The 18,268-nt window shown below is 40.9% G+C and overlaps 1 protein-coding gene across 4 annotated transcripts in view; it reads left to right on the forward strand.

Annotated features, from left to right (window-relative positions):
* Nucleotides 1–18,268, forward strand: part of myo18b (myosin XVIIIB) — a 72,212-nt gene that overhangs the window by 43,906 nt on the left and 10,038 nt on the right. For all 4 annotated transcript variants that reach the window (XM_085360126.1, XM_085360124.1, XM_085360125.1 and 1 more), the window contains 3 exons: nucleotides 11,126–11,259; nucleotides 11,353–11,394; nucleotides 17,693–17,845. In XM_085360126.1, the coding sequence (XP_085216252.1) occupies nucleotides 11,126–11,259; nucleotides 11,353–11,394; nucleotides 17,693–17,845 (329 nt within the window). The remainder of the gene's footprint in view (nucleotides 1–11,125; nucleotides 11,260–11,352; nucleotides 11,395–17,692; nucleotides 17,846–18,268) is intronic.

Below are 18,268 nucleotides of genomic sequence, written 5' to 3' on the forward strand. Positions count from 1 at the left end.
GAGATATAACACATTTTGGGGTCAGCTTCAAAGAAAAGTGTTGAAATGTAAAAGTGAGGTCAAAAGTCAAACGTGACATGAAATTTAAACTTTATAGGGTATTTTCTATACATTGAGAATACACATCACACTTGTAAGAATTGTAGATTCTAACTTAAAAGGCTTTTTGACAGTTTTCCATGAATAAATCATGTTGACCTTGAAGTCATCGGTGTATGGAAGAAAATTTTAATGGAACTTTTCGAGCTGTTGTGTTTACAGACAGAATGACACTGCTGGACAAAATGCTACCAAAAGCATACCCTTCTTGGCAGAGTTAAATGTGCAGGTTACAGTCTAGTGATTTTATTCATATAGCACATTTAAACACGTATCCTATTCTATTCAATTCAATTTTATTTATATAGCGCCAAATCACAACAAAAGTTGCCTCAAGGCGCTTCATAGATTCAGAGAAAAACCCAACAATCATGTGACCCCCTATGAGCAAGCACTTTGGCGACAGTGGGAAGGAAAAACTCCCTTTTAAAAGGAAGAAACCTCCGGCAGAACCAGGCTCAGGGAGGGGCGGGGCCATCTGCTGCGGGTGAGAGAAGGAAGACAGGATGAAAGACATGCTGTGGAAGAGACACAGAGGTTAATAACAGATATGATTCAATGCAGAGAGGTCTATCAACACATAGTGAGTGAGAAAGGTGACTGGAAAGGAAAAACTCAATGCATCATGGGAATCCCCGGCAGCCTATGTCTATTGCAGCATAACTAAGGGAGGATTCAGGGTCACCTGGTCCAGCCCTAACGATATGCTTTAGCAAAAAGGAAAGTTTTAAGCCTAATCTTAAAAGTTGAGATAGTGTCTGTCTCCCGAATCCAAACTGGAAGCTGGTTCCACAGAAGAGGGGCCTGAAAACTGAAGGCTCTCCCTCCCATTCTACTTTTAAATACTCTAGGAACAACAAGTAGGCCTGCAGAGCGAGAGCGAAGTGCTCTAATAGGGTGATATGGTACTACAAGGTCATTAAGATAAGATGGGGCCTGATTATTTAAGACCTTGTATGTGAGGAGCAGGATTTTGAATTCAATTCTGGATTTAACAGGAAGCCAATGAAGGGAAGCCAAAACAGGAGAAATATGCTCTCTCTTTCTAGTCCCTGTCAGTACTCTTGCTGCAGCATTTTGGATTAGCTGAAGGCTTTTCAGTGAGTTTTTTGGACATCCTGATAATAATGAATTGCAGTAGTCCAGCCTGGAAGTAATAAATGCATGAACTAGTTTTTCAGCGTCACTCTGAGACAGGATATTTCTAACTTTAGAGATGTTGCGCAAATGGAAGAACGCAGTCTTACATATTTGTTTAATATGTGTGTTGAAGGACATGTCCTGGTCACAAATAACTCCAAGGTTCCTCACAGAGTTACTGGAGGCAGTGTTGCCAACTTAGCGACTTTGTCGCTATATTTAGCGAGTTTTCAGACCCCTTAGCGATTTGGATGGATGGATGGATGGATGGATGGATGGATGGGAAAAAAGTCGCTAAAAAAGACGTGAAAACACGTATCGCTTTTACTCTCAACAAGCAGCGGGTGCTGTAACGCAGTCAGTTCTTCTTTTACTCTTTTTCTCTTATGCTGTTTTGTGGATCACAAGGTTTAAAACTACTTATAAACACACACACACAAAGTAACTCCACCAGAGTGCCGGTCCAAGCCCGGGTAAAGGAGCAGGGTTGGAATTATGACATTAAAAAAAACAATAATTGCTAAAAGAAATTTAATTTGTAGTTCTAAATAAACTCTAAATGCATTTAGGACGTTTTTTACTCACTTTATGTCTCTTCCACGATGTTATTTCTCTCTCCAACAACATAGGTTACAATTAGATTAGCATGACCAATTATGCAAATTAGGCGATGACGTCATTTAGCGACTTCTAGGACAGCCAATAGCGATTTTCCTTACTGAGGAGTTGGCAACACTGACTGGAGGCCAAGGCAATGCCATCCAGAGTAAGAATCTGGGCCGAGTACAATAACCTCAGTTTTATCTGAATTAAGAAGCAGAAAGTTAGTGGCCATCCAGGTCTTTATGTCTTTAAGACATTCCTGCAGTTTAACTAATTGGTGTGTGTTATCTGGCTTTATGGACAGATAGAGCTGGGTGTCATCTGCATAGCAGTGAAAATTTATGCTATGTCTTCTAATGATGCTGCCTAAGGGAAGCATGTATAATGTAAACAGAATTGGTCCTAGCACTGAACCCTGTGGAACTCCATAGTTAACCTCAGTGTGTGAAGAGGACTCTCCATTTACATGAACAAATTGGAGTCTATTAGATAGATATGATACAAACCACTGCAGTGCAGTACCTGTAATACCTACAGCATGTTCTAATCGCTCTAATAGGATATTATGGTCAACAGTATCGAATGCTGCACTAAGGTCTAGCAGGACAAGCACAGAGATGAGTCCACTGTCAGAGGCCATAAGAAGATCATTTGTAACCTTCACTAAAGCTGTTTCTGTGCTGTGATGAGCTCTGAAACCTGACTGAAACTCTTCAAATAAACCTCTGCAGATGATCTGTTAGCTGTGTGACAACTACTCTTTCAAGGATTTTTGATATGAAAGGAAGGTTGGAGATTGGCCTATAACTAGCTAAGACTGCTGGGTCTAGAGATGGCTTTTTGAGTAAAGGTTTAACTACAGCCAGCTTGAAGGCCTGTGGTACATAGCCGATCATTAGAGATAGGTTGATCATATTTAAGATCGAAGAATTAATTAATGGCAGGACTTCTTTGAGCAGTTTTGTAGGAATGGGGTCTAAAAGACACGTTGATGGTTTGGAGGAAGTAATTGTTGAAGTTACCTCAGGAAGATCAATTAGAGAAAAAGAGTCTAACTTAACATCGATGGTACTAAGAGTAGCTGTAGATAGTATTACATCTGTGGGATGATTACTGGTAATTTTTTCTCTAATGATAAAAATTTTATTTGTGAAGAAGTTCATGAAGTCATTACTAGTTAACGTTAGAGGGATGGTTGGCTCAACAGAGCTCTGACTTTTTGTCAGCCTGGCTACAGTGCTGAAGAGAAACCTGGGGTTGTTCTTATTTTCTTCAATCAGTGATGAATAGTAAGATGTTCTGGCTTTGCGGAGGACTTTCTTATAAAGCAACAAACTATTTCTCCAGGCTAAATGATGATCCTCTAAATTTGTGACACGCCATTTCCTCTCCAGCTTACGAGTCATCTGCTTTAGGCTACGTGTTTGAGAATTATACCACGGAGTCAGGTACTTCTGATTAGAGACCTTAGTTTTCACAGGAGCTACAGTATCCAGAGTCGTACGCAGTGAGGAGGTAAAATTATTAACAAGATAATCGACCTCTGTTGGAGTAGCGTTCAGATAGCTGCTCTGCTCTATGTTGGTACAGGGCATTGAAGATGATAACAGTGGGTGGATTATATTCTTAAACTTAGTTACAGTGCTTTCAGAAAGACATCTACTGTGATAAAGTCTACTCTCCACTGCTGTGTAATCAATTACTGTAAATGTAAATGTTATCAGGAAATGATCAGACAGGAGAGGGTTTTCAGGAAACACTGTTAAATGTTCAGTTTCTATGCCATATGTTAAAACAAGATCTAGAGAGTGATTAAAGTGGTGGGTGGGTTCTTTTGCATTTTGAGAGAAGCCAATTGAGTCTAATAACAGATTAAATGCCATGTTGAGGCTGTCATTTTTAGCATCTACATGGATGTTAAAATCACCCACAATAATTATTTTATCTGAGCTGAGCACTAAATTAGATATAAAGTCTGAGAAATCAGACAAACTCTGTGTAAGGCCCAGGTGGACGATAGATGATAACAAGTAAGACTGGTTTCTGAGTTTTACAGCTGGGGTGGACGAGGCTAAGCATCAGGCTTTCAAATGAATTAAAAGTCTGTCTTGGTCTTTCGTTAATTAATAGGCTGGTGTGAAAAATTGCTGCCACACCTCCCCCTCGGCCTGTACTTCGAGATTTCTGGTAGTTAGAATGACTCGGGGGTGTTGATTCATTTAAACTAACATAATCATCCTGCTGCAACCAGGTTTCTGTAAGGCAGAGTAAATTGATTTGTTGATCAATTATTAAGTCATGTACTAACAGAGACTTGGAGGAGAGAGACCTAATATTTAATAATCCACATTTCACTGTTTTACTCTTTGGTTCACATGTGGATACTGTATTGTTCTTTCTTTGTGATTTTTGTTGCTGGTTTTTAGTTTGTTTTTTGTCTTTTTGGAAGCTGACACAGTCTCTATGGAGATGGGTTTTTGGGGGGGGTAGCAGGAGGAGAGAAGCTGCAGAGAGGCGTGTAAGACTGCAACTCTGCTTCCTGGTCCCAACTCTGGATAGTCATATTTTGGGGGGTTTAATAAATTTGTCCATATTTCGAGAAATGAGAGCCGCTCCATCCAAAGTGGGATGGATGCCGTCTCTCCTAACAAGACCAGGTTTCCTCCAGAAGGTTTGCCAATTATCTATGAAGCCCACATCGTTTCTGGGACACCACTCAGACAGCCAGCAATTTAAGGAGAACATGCGGCTAAACATGTCACTCCTGGTCTGATTCTATGTATCGTATTCTTTCAGATTGTGTTAATGTGAACTCTGTTTCATTAAAACAAAGGAAGATAAAAGAATAGCTAATAAAAGCATATTTCCATAGATTTCTCTGGTATCCCTGCTGCTTGCAGATAGATCACGACTACATGGACAGCACGTAGGCTGCTAAATATAAACCTCAACAGGAGTTTCACAACACAGGCTGTGACACATGATTTTAAAGTCCTGGCAGGAAACACTTCCTCCAGGCTACAACATTGACATACAGTGTCATTACTACAGAGTGCAATCATAGCAGCACGGTTTGGACAGCACTGGGATTTCGGCACAATGCTGTGGAATAAAAGTGTGAGCAAACACCACAACCACAAAAAAAACAGCGTGTTGCTTTATAAGAAAGCCCTCCGTAAAGCCAGAACCTCTTACTTTTCATCACTGATTGAAGAAATGAGAACAACTTTAGGTTTCTCTTTAGCACTGTAGCCAGGCTGACAAAAAGTCAAAGCTCTGTTGAGCCAACTATTTCTTGAACCTTAACTAGTAATGACCTTGCGAAATAAAATTTTAGCCATTAGAGAAAAAATCACTCATAATTATCTCACAGATTTAATATTAACATTATCTACAGAATCTGATTCTGATTCTGAGCTACTTTCAGTACCATGGATATTCATTTAGTCTTTTTCCTCCAAACCATCAACATGTCTTTTTGGACCCATTCCTACAAGACTGCTCAAAAAAGTCCTACTATTAATTAATGCTTGAATCTTGAAAATGATCAACCTATCTCTAATTATAGGCCAATCTCCAACCTTCCTTTCATATCAAAAATCCTTGAAAGAGTAGTTGTCACACAGCTAACAGATCATCTGCAGAGGAATGATTTATTTGAAGAGTTTCAGTCAGGTTTCAGAGCTCATCACAGCACAGAAACAGCTTTAGTGAAGGTTACAAATGATCTTCTTATGGCCTCTGACAGTGGACTCATCTCTGTGCTTGTCCTGCTAGACCTCAGTGCAGCGTTCGATACTGTTGACCATAATATCCTATTAGAGCGATTAGAACATGCTGTAGGTATTACAGGTACTGCACTGCAGTGGTTTGTATCATATCTATCTAATAGACTCCAATTTGTTCATGTAAATGGAGAGTCCTCTTCACACACTGAGGTTAATTATGGAGTTCCACAGGGTTCAGTGCTAGGACCAATTCTATTTACACTATACATGCTTCCCTTAGGCAGCATCATTAGAAGACATAGCATAATTTTTTATTGCTATGCAAATGACACAACTTTATCTATCCATGAAGCCAGATAAAACACACCAATTAGTTAAACTGCAGGAATGTCTTAAAGACATAAAGACCTTGATGGCCTCTAACCTTCTGCTTCTTAATTCAGGGGTCACGATACAGGCAGATCCAGAAAACCTAATCACAGAGACGAGGGTTACTCCAAAGCAAGGCTGGAAAACAACAGAATTCTACAGAGCCGGGCAATACTAACTGGAGTTACTCAATATGCATTTATTGCTTCTACTTTAGACTACAGTAATTTGTTATTATCAGGATGTCCTAAAAACTCCCTGAAAGGCCTTCAGTTAATACAAAATGCTCCAGCAAGAGTACTGACAGGGACTAGAAAGAGAGAGCATATTTCTTCTATGTTGACTTTCCTTCATTGGCACTATGTTAAATTCAGTATTGAAGTCAAAATCCTGCTTGTCACATACAAGGTCTTAAATAATTAGGCCCCGTCCTATCTCTGCTACACTCTGACCATGAAACCATAGCCACTGTGCACCAGTCACACTGTTCTTTACTTTAAATCCATCACAGTACAGTAAACTAACCTGTTTATCCTGCACTAAACTCCAGAGTATTCTTATGCAGCCTTTACATAGCAGTTAGTCTACCTCATTTTGTTTTGCAGCATATTTCACAATATGAAAGAACATAATGTCACATGTACAAATGTACACTCCATCTCTGAGCGAAGTTAGCTCTGAAGCTTTAGCTAGCAACACACTCTTTGACAAACTGCACACAGTTTGTGTGTTTGCTGATGTTTGTTGAACAGATAGAAACAATTTATTTAAACAAACATGCCACTTAAAAAAAAGTCACTCCCTTTATGCTCTCTTCTCTTCAGTAGGGCGAGCTAGTTGCCAAGGTACCGCAACCGCAACTTATGGAAACTTGCAGTCATTCCAGTGTTGTGTCAGTAAATAAACAAAAAAACAAAACAAAAACAAAACACTGTCCCACTTTTAACCCCTTTGGCACATGTAATCTCTTTTTATGCATCATCCTGGTGATTAATAAACAAACAGGAATCCCTTTCCTGTGTTACTGTTTGAGCTTACATGGGTTTGATGTCTCGTCACAGTGACGAAATAATAATTCAACCCAAATGCATTTAACCAGAAGTAATGAGCCTGTTTTGAAAATGTAAGAAGTAGAAAGTACAGATATTTGTTTAAAAATGTAGGGAGTAAAAGTAAAAAGTACACAAAAAATAACTACTCAAGGAAAGTAAAGATTCCTAAAAATTGTACTTAAGTACAGTAACAAGGTATTTGTACTTTGTTACTGTCCACATCTAGATACAGAGGTGGGAAGAAAAACTGAACAGAAAAAGGGGCCAAAGCAAACAAACAAAAATATATTTTAGGTTATGGACACATCAAATTAATTAAATCAATGTAATCAGAGTTTGTTGATTACATTGAACTTTGTTCTCAGGCTTTTGGGCTCTGTGGGCTTGAAATAATGTAACAACTTGGAATTCGATTTCCATTTTCTTGATTCAGAGTTCTTAGACAGCTTAGATAGGATCAGACCCTCAAACCACTGAAGAAAATAACAAAGCAAGCAACAGAATTAGTCTGTTCAAAAGGCTGAATGATTATCACGTCAAAGGCTGGTGATTTCTCAATAGCCTTTTCACTGTCTGTATGAAAGGGGGACATTATCATGTGTAGTGAATAGGAGCATGAGGACCCAAATGCAGACACACAGATGTGGATTGTGGTAAACAAAAGGAAAAATGTTTAATTAGGCTGATGAGCAAAATACATTATGGTGAAAAGTAAAGTACCTGAGGAAATTAGAAACACTAATATAGTACCGTATTTCCCGGACTACAAAGCGCACCTGAATATTAGCCGCACAAGCTAAAAATCAGGGGAAAACCCTGTTTTGTACATACATTAGCCGCACCTGACTAAAAGCCGCAGGTGTTTCAATGTTGACTTATCATATGTAAGAGAATATGCACAAAGGGAATTGTCAGGAAAGAGATGGCTGTTTGGAGACACACCCCTTTTATTAATATTTTGAAAAACAAGTTATGGGTACATATTTGCACATGTAGTACATAACAGTAACCTACAGCACACCAGAAAAATAGATTCGGACTACCTTTTAGGCTCAGGTGCAGTGACACGGCTTTAACAAGAAGAAAAGTCAGTCATTCACCATCTTTCTCTTCTTCCTGCGCTCTAAAACCACCAAAGTCCTCTTCTCCAATGTCGGATACAAACAGGCTCAGGATGGCTTCGTCATCCACTCTCCGCTTCTCTCCTTCGTTGTCACTTTCAAAACCAAAGAAATCCTCGTTGTCAGTGTCAGAGTCGAACACCCTCAGAAGGGCCGTGGTGGTGTCCTCCTCTCCATCATGCAGCAGTCCAGCCCTTCAAAATCCGTTGGTGATCGTGGATGTTTTCGCACTTTTCCACGCTGTCAGAATCCACCGGTGGAGTTGGGCATAACTTGCTTTTCGCAAGTTTATCGCCGCTCGTCATCCACGCCTCCCGCTGAATGCGTAGCGCTACTTTGAAGTTTGTTTTTCGCGCTACTTCGTACGGCACTACGTTGCCTGGCGGACGGACATGTGACTAACATACCACTCTTGAACCCCGATCCTTCCGCCAGGCAACGTAGTGCCGTACAACAGCGGAACAAACAAAACAAATCGTCTTACGATATCACAAAAATCATGGAAAATCCATAGAAAAGCCGCACCTGACTAAAAGCCGCAGGGTTCAAAGCTTGTGCAAAAAGTAGCGGCTTATAGCCCGACAATTACGGTATATAAAACTTGAACTTATAAAGCGAACAGTCAGTCATTCCAGTTCAGTTTGTACAGTAGACATACAAGGCAAATAAGAGTAACAATATACAGTACAATGAAATAAGAAGGATAAATAAATAAAGGATAGAAAAGAAAAAAAGGGGGGGAATGTGACAGACTTCATAACAACTTTGTACTTGAAAGTTGTGACAGCTCATTCGTTAAACATTTCTGAATGAATTTCAATCAATGATAAACCTTTTTTATTGGAAGTTAATTTAAGAGAGTTTAAGTAATATTCAATTTCAATCAAAAACAAATTAAATGATGGGGTCGAGTTTTGAAATTTACATTTATGTATGTGGAATTTCCCTAATAAGATGGAGCGGCCGAAGAGTGAACTGTCAAAAGTACTGAATATGACGTCACTTATTTATGTGCGAATGTTTAATAATTAAAGTCAGTCATATATCCACAAACACAACAAGCTGAAAGTCAGTGATATATGTGTGTGTGTGTGTGTGTGTGTGTGTGTGTGTGTATATATATATATATATATACATATATATCATAATAATCTGACAATACTATAATATTGGCCATATTATATTTACATTACCACAGTGAGATGACTTTAGTCTCATGAACAACATTAACTAATTCTTATTTACTAACTAATCTTAAATGACTGTTCAGCACAGAAATGAAGCCCAACAATCATGTTTTACAGTCCTCTGGTCTCAGCCTCAGATACTCAACTAATCAAAGTGATGTCATGACAAAAATGAATGACCAACAAAACATTTTTCTCCTTCATTTCTGTCAAACAAAGCTGTATGTAACGTGTCTCGCAGTTAGTATCATCAGCGCGACGAAGCGTATACCGTCCCATTTCACAAGCCTCTCACTTCCGCACTTCTCGTACTTATAGTACGCACCGTACGTAGTACGCGTAGTGTGCGTACTTCAAGCGTGCAGACCCTGAATTGGGACACAGCTCAGGACTGAGACATACGAGCTGAATGTAGACAAAAAGGTAAACAAACATGGAGACAAGACTGACTGGCACTGGAGACCCAGACAGCAAGACACAGAAACAACACTAGGACATGAACGAAATCAAACAGTAACCAAGAACCAAAAATATAGATAATAAAACTCAGAGGCACTAGGAAGTACTAAACTCAAACTTAAACATAAATATCTCTTAAATCTAACAGAGACTCAAAATGCTGGGTCATAGACTCAGGACCATGACAGATATAGCCTCCAGGTCTGAAAACTGAAGCCTTCGCAGAAACAAACTCCATAGCAGCTCCACAAAGTCCAGCTGGAAAAACAAAATTGGAGAAAATGATGGCAAAATTGGAGAACTTGGTAGCGACAGTGAACAAAGTATTAAAATTGGAGCTGATGTCTCCATCTCTAAATGCGTGCAAGGCGGACTTAATAAGCAACCCATTCATTGCAAATGAGATGGACTCAGCCAATGCCTCAAACAGAGAGAAAGGAACTAGGAAGACATTAGTTTTTAGTAATGGCACTGGAAATTTCACAATTTCACATTTCATCCTCAGTCACCCATAGGAGAACTCTTGCCACTCAGCGACTCCGAGGAGCAATGACAAGCAAATGGACCCTCAACTCAGAATATGACGTATGTCACGGCGGAGTCGGTGTCACAGATGACTGAAAAAACTAAAAATGTTAAAGAACTAATAAAAGCTTTACATGGGGGGGGGGGGAGGAGCTTTCCTATTTCATGTTCTTGTTCTCACTAACTGCACATTTCTTTGTGACCTCTGAGCTGAGCCAAGAAAATGAGAAGGAGCTCCAGGACTTAAGTTATTCGCACAAAGCAACACATTCACACACACACAGACAGACACAAGAATGCCCTTAAACAACCTACCAACCAGCAATGGAGACTTAGACACAGCCCCATATAAATGGATTTAATCATACACACAACAGCATGCACACAGGCACACACACATGTGCATGTACACAGACAGACACACACTTCTCCATTACCATACCCAACGTCATCTCTCCCTCATTCGGCTTCCTCTCTCTGACTGTGATTAATCCTCATTGTCTCTTCAAGGTTATGGGGGTGCACACATACACACACTCGTACATGCTTATGTGTTTCTATGACAGTTGTGGCTCCCACACCCGTCTCAAAACCAACAAAGGCAAAAGCCTGAAAGCTTTTGGTTGTGTGTAGGTGCATACATATGTGACAGGATATGAGAGACAGAGTCAGTAAGAAAATGATGGAACGATTTAAGAAATCACTTTTTTTCTCTGGATGTCAGCTTGCATATGTAATAGTTTGCTAATAAATACTGCTGATGTGTGCTGGGGCACAGCAAACAGGTCTGTTAGAAGATGACCATCTTATTCATCCCTGCATCTTCCTCTTTTTCTGTACAGGAAATGAAGGTTGAAGAGCTCAGCACTGTCAGACAGGCATTACAGGCGGACCTGGAGACGTCCATCCGGCGCATCGTTGATCTTCAGGCTGCCCTAGAGGAAGTAGAATCGAGTGATGACAGCGACACTGAAAGGTAATTTGCCCTCACTGAGGTAGCTCCTCTCAGGTTCAGTGATGATATTTGTATGTCTGAACTCAACTTTCACCAATCTGCCCTTCAATCCAGTGTTCACACTGCTGTGGAGTCCTTTACTCAAAAGAAAGACCTGTAAGAAACTCTTGGCTGTGTGTGTGGCTGTGTATATGTGTATGACCTAAAAATATCCGAGCTTGAAGTGTTCTTATTATGCATATTGTTGTGATAATAAATAACAGGATAAAAAAAGACATAGACTTCAACTAGCTTTGGCCTTGATTTCCATCATATCCATGCATATCACCAAAGTCAATGCACAATTAAGTCAGCTACACCTTAACCCAAATGATGAAAGTCATTACATAGATGTGTAAATTGGATATTAATTTACTAACGACCATCAGGTCACCAAGGTTAGGGTTGAGTTTTGTTTTAGCTGTTTGTGTGTGTGTGTGTGTGTGTGTGTGTGTGTGTGTGTGTGTGTGTGTGTGTGTGTGTCCATCCATTTTCTGCTGCTTATCTGGATGGTGGGGGGAAGCAGTCTAAGCAGAGAAGCCCAGACTTCCCTCACCCCAGCTACCTTCTCCTGCTCATCTATGGGGACACCAAGAAGTTCCCAAGCCAGCTATGAGATATAATCTCTCTCGTGCAAATTCTGGTTTCCCCCAGGGGCCCACTACCGGACATGCTCAGAATAACTCACCTATGAGGCGTCTATCTTAGTCAGATGCCCAAAATACCTCATCTTACTCCTTTTGATATGAAGGAGCAGCGGCTCTACTCCGAGTCCCTCTCGTATGACCAAGCTCCTCACCCTCTCTCTAAGGGACAGTCCAGCCACTCTTCGAAGGCTACTTGTGTCTGTGACTTCATTCTTTCGCTCACTGCCCAAAGGTCATGACTATAGGTGAGCGTAGGGATGTTAATTAACTCTTTAATTGACAACTTTGCTTTTATGCTCAGCTCTCTCTTCACCCCAACAGATTGGTGCATTTGCATCACTGCGGACTACTCTGCTTCCACAATAGAAGGCACAACTATGGTATTGAGGAGATCCTCCTCACTTTGTGTGTACTTTTCACTGCCTGAATATAGCCTCAGTTGAGGTAAGCAGTGTTCCACCAAAGCTGTAGACGGTGTGTGTGGAATTCCCTTCCTACTCGTGGTGACTCCTTTAGCCTGAAACCTCTCTTCATCTGTGGTGTCCACCATCTGGTTCTGGCATTACCACCAGAATCAGTTGTCAGCTCAGCACCTCTCTTCACCCAAGTGCCCAAGACAGATGGCTGCAGATCTGATGTTACAATTATAAAATCAATCATCAACCTGCAACCTCAGATGCCTTATGTGCTTATAAACACCTTTATGCTCTAACATGATGTTTGTCATTGACAAACTGTGGTTAGTACAGAAGTACAATAACAAAACACAAGTCCCCCAGGGGAACCTTCATTTTATGCGATTTCTTTGTTGTGTCTTGTATATATGCTTCTATGACAACGAATTTTCCCTCTGAGATTACTAAAGTAGGCTAATGATTGCTGTATTTCATAGTCAGTATACATAGCCAGTCTTGTTAATGATCTGGCTGAGGGGGTTGCAATGGGGACAGAGCATCTCCTTGGTGAACCCCTCACTTGATTATGACTTGTGCAGTTGGCTTGAAGTTTGCCTCTTGTGTTTTCCTTCACCTCCATTGGATTCCTAAACGAGGCTCTTAGGGTCCTGTTAATATCATACAACATTCCCGAATCCTTGTGCAAGGCATTGAGTCATAGGCTCTGATAGAGGACTCGAGCTCAAGGACCTGTCCCCTAGTTTACAAAAGCTGTGTATTAGCTGTGTATTGAAAGAGACGTGAAAGTAAAGCATGTAAGGAAAAGACAGAGTTTGAACAATTGTACAACTCTCTTAGGCAGCTTTCACTACTTTGTTTAAGATATCTTGAGGAATAGTTTTCCAGACATCTTGAAGGATATTTAAAGTGGTTGTTTGGATTTTGGCTTCCTTTTGTCCATTCTCTGTTGAGATAATCCTACGTTGCTTTAATAATGTTGAGATCTGTGTTCTGGGAAGGCCAATCCATGACTGGAAAATGGACTTCCACCTCTCCCAGTCGGTTAAGCTGCAGTCAGTTCCGATGGAAGGCTTGGACCGAGAGGCAGCTCAGCATCTGCTGGCTCTAAAATGATTTGAACTCTGGCGCTGTACATCACATGTACCCGGCCGATTCGGCCAACGGACCAACTGTTCATTTCTTTGCATCCCGGGATCTCGGGCAGGCCCCTGTCCAAGTCCCGGTTGTCCCACTGTGAGGTACAGGCAATCCAGCAGGTTTATGCCTCAGTAGAAGCTCCTCTCCCCTCAGGTGTGCGGGCCCACTCAACCAGTGAGGGTGGAGGGGTGCCTCCCTCTCTGCCATTTGTGCGGCAGTGACATGGTCCCCAACTGCCACCTTTATGTGGTTTTCCCGCTTGAACATGGCAGCCAGCCCCTCTTTCGCGGAGCAGGTTCTGGGTGCCCATCAGCAGTAGCCGTCATTCTGGGGGGGGGGGGGGAAGCATTTAAACTGCATTTCAATTCAAGACAGAGAAACAAAAATATTATCCCTGGCCAAAACTGGGAAGACTTAAAAATAAAGTGCTATTTTAAGTACTTTAAGTACATTTTCAGAATGGTATTGTCTTTAAATAAAAATAATAAAAAGTCTACATAAAGTGCAGTTTTTCTTGTTAGAAAAATAAGGCAGAAAGATAAAAGGTCATTTGACCAGCTTCACCTTTAAACTCTGAGTAACCTTAGCCAAAAGTATTTTGCACATTAGGCTAAAACAATGTGATCATGGAACATTTTAGTGCAAAAAATAACAAACCCATTGGACTCACAATACCTCCATGCTTATTTATTGTCCATCTCTTTCAGCCAGTTACTTAGACAAACTAGCCTGTTCACATTTTCAGAGCTCAAGGCAGCTCTCTTTTTTTGTTACTATGTGACCTGCAAGTGATAACAGTCTGTCACATGGGACAGAAGTGGCAGGACTAATCTAATACTTGCGGGCCAGGACAGACAGTTGTGGGTGGGTGCCTGCTCGGCTGGACCACAACTGCAGTTTGCTCGCTGATGGTGGGTTCTGCTCTGTACAAACTCAGGGCCCCTGTTACACCGGGCTTCCTCATCTGAATCAGAATCTGAAGCCAATGAAGACAAGAGGAGGCTCTTTGTCTTTACTGGCGCCTTTGTGGTGGCATCTTTACACTGTTCCTGCAACAGGGCCTCAAGGCTGGTCCAAACCTCTTCTCGCTCGCCCCTCGCAAGACACTTTAAATTCTTAAAGCGTGGGTCAAGCACAGTAGCTGTCTTGAGCCACTGGTGGTTGAGTGTAGCTACACGTTGGGATAGGTCCTTTGTGAAGGCAGTCACCATGTAGTTTGAGTCATCATCAGAGACCTCCATGGTGTGATGCAGGTGGCAGAAAGAAGTTAAAACAATTGAATATGAGACATATGTCTCATCTCCAAGAAGCTGAGTCACAAACCTGTAGTAGACAGTTCAAGAAAGTATTTTTTAATCTACACAATAACTGTCAACTATAGAGCTTTTTGAAGAAACAGTAACAATAAGTTAAAAAATAGTTTTATTTACCTGCATGGCTCAAGGATAGTCACCAGCTTTTGGAGTTTTACCAGCTCTGATGGAGTTAAAATGACTAGCTTGTGCTTTTGTTTGTCTAAAGCAGCAAAAACAGCCTCTTGATTCTTTAGTAGATGAAAAAACATATCCAGCATTTAATTCCACCCTGTGGAAACATGTTGTATGAGTGGTTCTTTCTGTTGCCCAAGTCTTGTTTCCTCCTGGTGTAATTCCTCTGTATCAGCAGGGCTGTGTTTAAAGTGACCCACTATCTTGCAACATTTTGCTAATGCATCACTAAAACCACTATCAGCAGGGCTAACAGTGAGGGTTGTTTGCAATATGTGAGCAACACAAAGCATGTGATGGAATGGGAGGTGCTGCAGCCACCATGGTTCGTGCACTGTCTGTCCCAATTGTGGTTACCTTTTGTTGAATTCCCCATTCTTTTGCAAAAGAGAGAAACTACTCAGCGCAGTTTTTGGAATAGTTTCTGATGTTTGTCTTCTGCACAGTCAGGGCAAAAGCCTGTAGATTCCATGTCCCATCAGTGACATCAAGAATATGTGCAGTGACTCCGAGATAATTAGAATTACTAACAGAATCCAATCCAATATAGTTTTATTTATATAGCACATTTTAAAACCCGAAGGCACACCAAAGTGCTTCACAGTAATATGGAGAAACAACATAAGTCAATAACAGAGTACAGATCGGGCACTAGCACAGGCAGAATGGAGGCACTAATAGACCGGAAGAGTTAAGTAGAATAGGTATCAAACCTCAATACAGGAGGAAGGTCAGATCGTGAATACAAAATATCTACTAAGAAGATAAAAACAGCAGTAAAATTAATAATAAAATAATACATTTAATAAAAAGTTTAAAAAGGGTATTAACTGGTCAGAAAAGCCAGGTTAAATAAGTATGCTTTCAATCTTGATTTAAAGGATTGGATAGAGTCTGTGGCACGAATAGAAGCAGGAAGGCTATTCCAAAGGTTGGGTGCAGCTGAAGCAAAGGCACAATCGCCTCTGGTCTTCAGTCTAAACTTAGGTTGGGCCGACACCTTTTGTTGGTACTCGAACTGGGACTGCTAGTGCTAACAGCTCCCACAGTTTCCGTGCTCGCTGCAACATGTTTTGCATTTAGATGGTAAGGTTGAGGTGCTTTGGTGGTATGCAAACTCCTTTTTGCACAGTTTGCACAAAATCACACTTTTATGAAGGGTTGGGTAGTCTTTTGAAATTAAATTTGCCTCCGATCAGTCCTAGCAACACGCTTTCTTCAGATTCTTCTATTTTTGTAGGCCGCTCGGAGAAGCATTCTGACAAATTTCCCACGTGTGGGACTAATAAAGGTTATCTTATCTTATCAAACTATCACTGGTTTCACGCCTGCACAGCTTGCTTTACATGTAATCTGTGGGGCGTGGCCCGGCTAGCCGGAGTGTCTTCAAGAAGTATCCATACTTCTATGTATCATACCCCATACATATGGAATATGTAATGGAGTGGAGAGATAGTCTCTCACTCAGAGAACCAAGGTTACAATGTAACCGTACGTTACATTTGGTGAGTATAGTATTGTTATTGATACTTATAATAGTCAAAAGTATTTAGTTATCCTTCAAGGCGATTGAGATATGAAAGTGTCATGGTGGGCTCATTGGCAGGCAACGGTAGGACTGAAACACAGGACTCCAAAACGGACTTTTTTTTATTTAGCTGAGAAAGCGAACTAAAAATCAAAGTACAAAGAAACACAAAAAGAAACAAAAGATAAACTAGTACTAAGAAACTGGCAACTCACTGGAAACTCACAACTAGACATAACTAGGGAACATGGAAAACACACGAGAAAAACACAGCCAAGGTGGATAACACCAGAATAAACAGGGCAAAACTGAAGACTTAAATACACACACACAGGATAACCACGGGATGGGAAACGGGTGAGAAGACAGCTGGGACTAATCAGACAGAGAGGAATCAAAACTGAATACACTGAACACAGGACAACGGACTATCAAACTAAAACAGGAAGCAAGAGACACATACTAAGATGTGGCCTGACTGAAGACAAGGAACACAGGAGGAGCAAGACGGCGCGTGAGACACGACAGGGGAACAAATTAATAAACACGGAGACAGAACTTAACATGCACGAGAGACATGACAGACTATCCAAGGAACAAGGACACAGGGGAAGCAAAAACAGAACCATGAATAATACTAAATAAAAAAATATAAATAAAAACAAGAAAAAAAAAACACTGGGTCACTGACCCAAGACCATGACAAATACCACACAGGAAAGGATCACAACAATACGAACCAAAACCAGGGAGTTAACTTTAGAATATTGCTGAATGTCCAAAACATAAACTTTGGGTCTCTGACTCAAGGCCATGACAGAAGGGTTTTGTACATGACTACTAACATCCAAAATCCACAGGACACTAACTTAACTGATGGCATGCCTTAGAGCATGTTTTTACCATAGACCAATAAGTATTTTTCATTTCCTTTTGTAAGCATGTAAGCAAAAAACAGTCCTGTGATAAAGTGCGCCATGAAAGTTTGCAGTGTGCCAATCTTATGAGTCATTACTTGCTGCTCCACCCCTGCTGTAATGCTATCTTGGCTTACAGTGGAATCATCAGCTGTTTATGGAGCTGCAGTCGCATATTTCCTTTTTTATTGTGCTTGCATGTTTATAGCAGCTGAAAAGGTAAAGATCTAATTTCATTCAATTTGGCTGTAGCAGATTTCTGAGGTTTGCTTTGGTCCTGCAGTGACTCTGTGTCCAGTGTCGGCTCTGTTGGGGGAGAAGGCATTCACACATGGTCAGGAGTGTCTAGAGGAGGCTCCCGCGGTGGAAGCTCACTTCACAGCAGCCAGGGGGGCCGTCAGTCTGTTGCTGACACCATCAGCACCTACAGCTTACAGTAAGTCTGCTAACACAAGGTACTTCAAGCTGCAATGATAAATCACTTAGCTTGATTTTGATGAGCTAACTAGCTACGATAAGTGTTTCAAGTACTGTGTGACACTACTATTAACTACTGTCTTGATGCATGCTCCATCATTCAAGTAAGTAAATCCCAAAAAGTTGAAGTCACTTGGATGAATGAGGAAATGTTTCTCCCACTGAAGAGTGCTGGTGGTTGTCTGGAGCCTATCCCAGCTGTCTTAAAGCGAGAGGCAGGGTACACCCTGGACATAGACAACCATTCGCACTCTCATTCACACCTATGAGCAATTTAGGGTTTCCAATTAACCTATCCCCACTAACTGCACGTCTTATGAAGTAACATTTCAATCAAATATATTGTTTCTTACAGTTTTGGTCAATTACAAAAAGTACCTTT

The sequence above is a fragment of the Diplotaxodon limnothrissa genome, linkage group LG7 (genome assembly GCF_057381915.1).
Source record: "Diplotaxodon limnothrissa isolate DT_005_m linkage group LG7, D_limnothrissa_male_GT1.1, whole genome shotgun sequence".
In the NCBI taxonomy this organism is placed as follows: Eukaryota; Metazoa; Chordata; class Actinopteri; order Cichliformes; family Cichlidae; genus Diplotaxodon; species Diplotaxodon limnothrissa.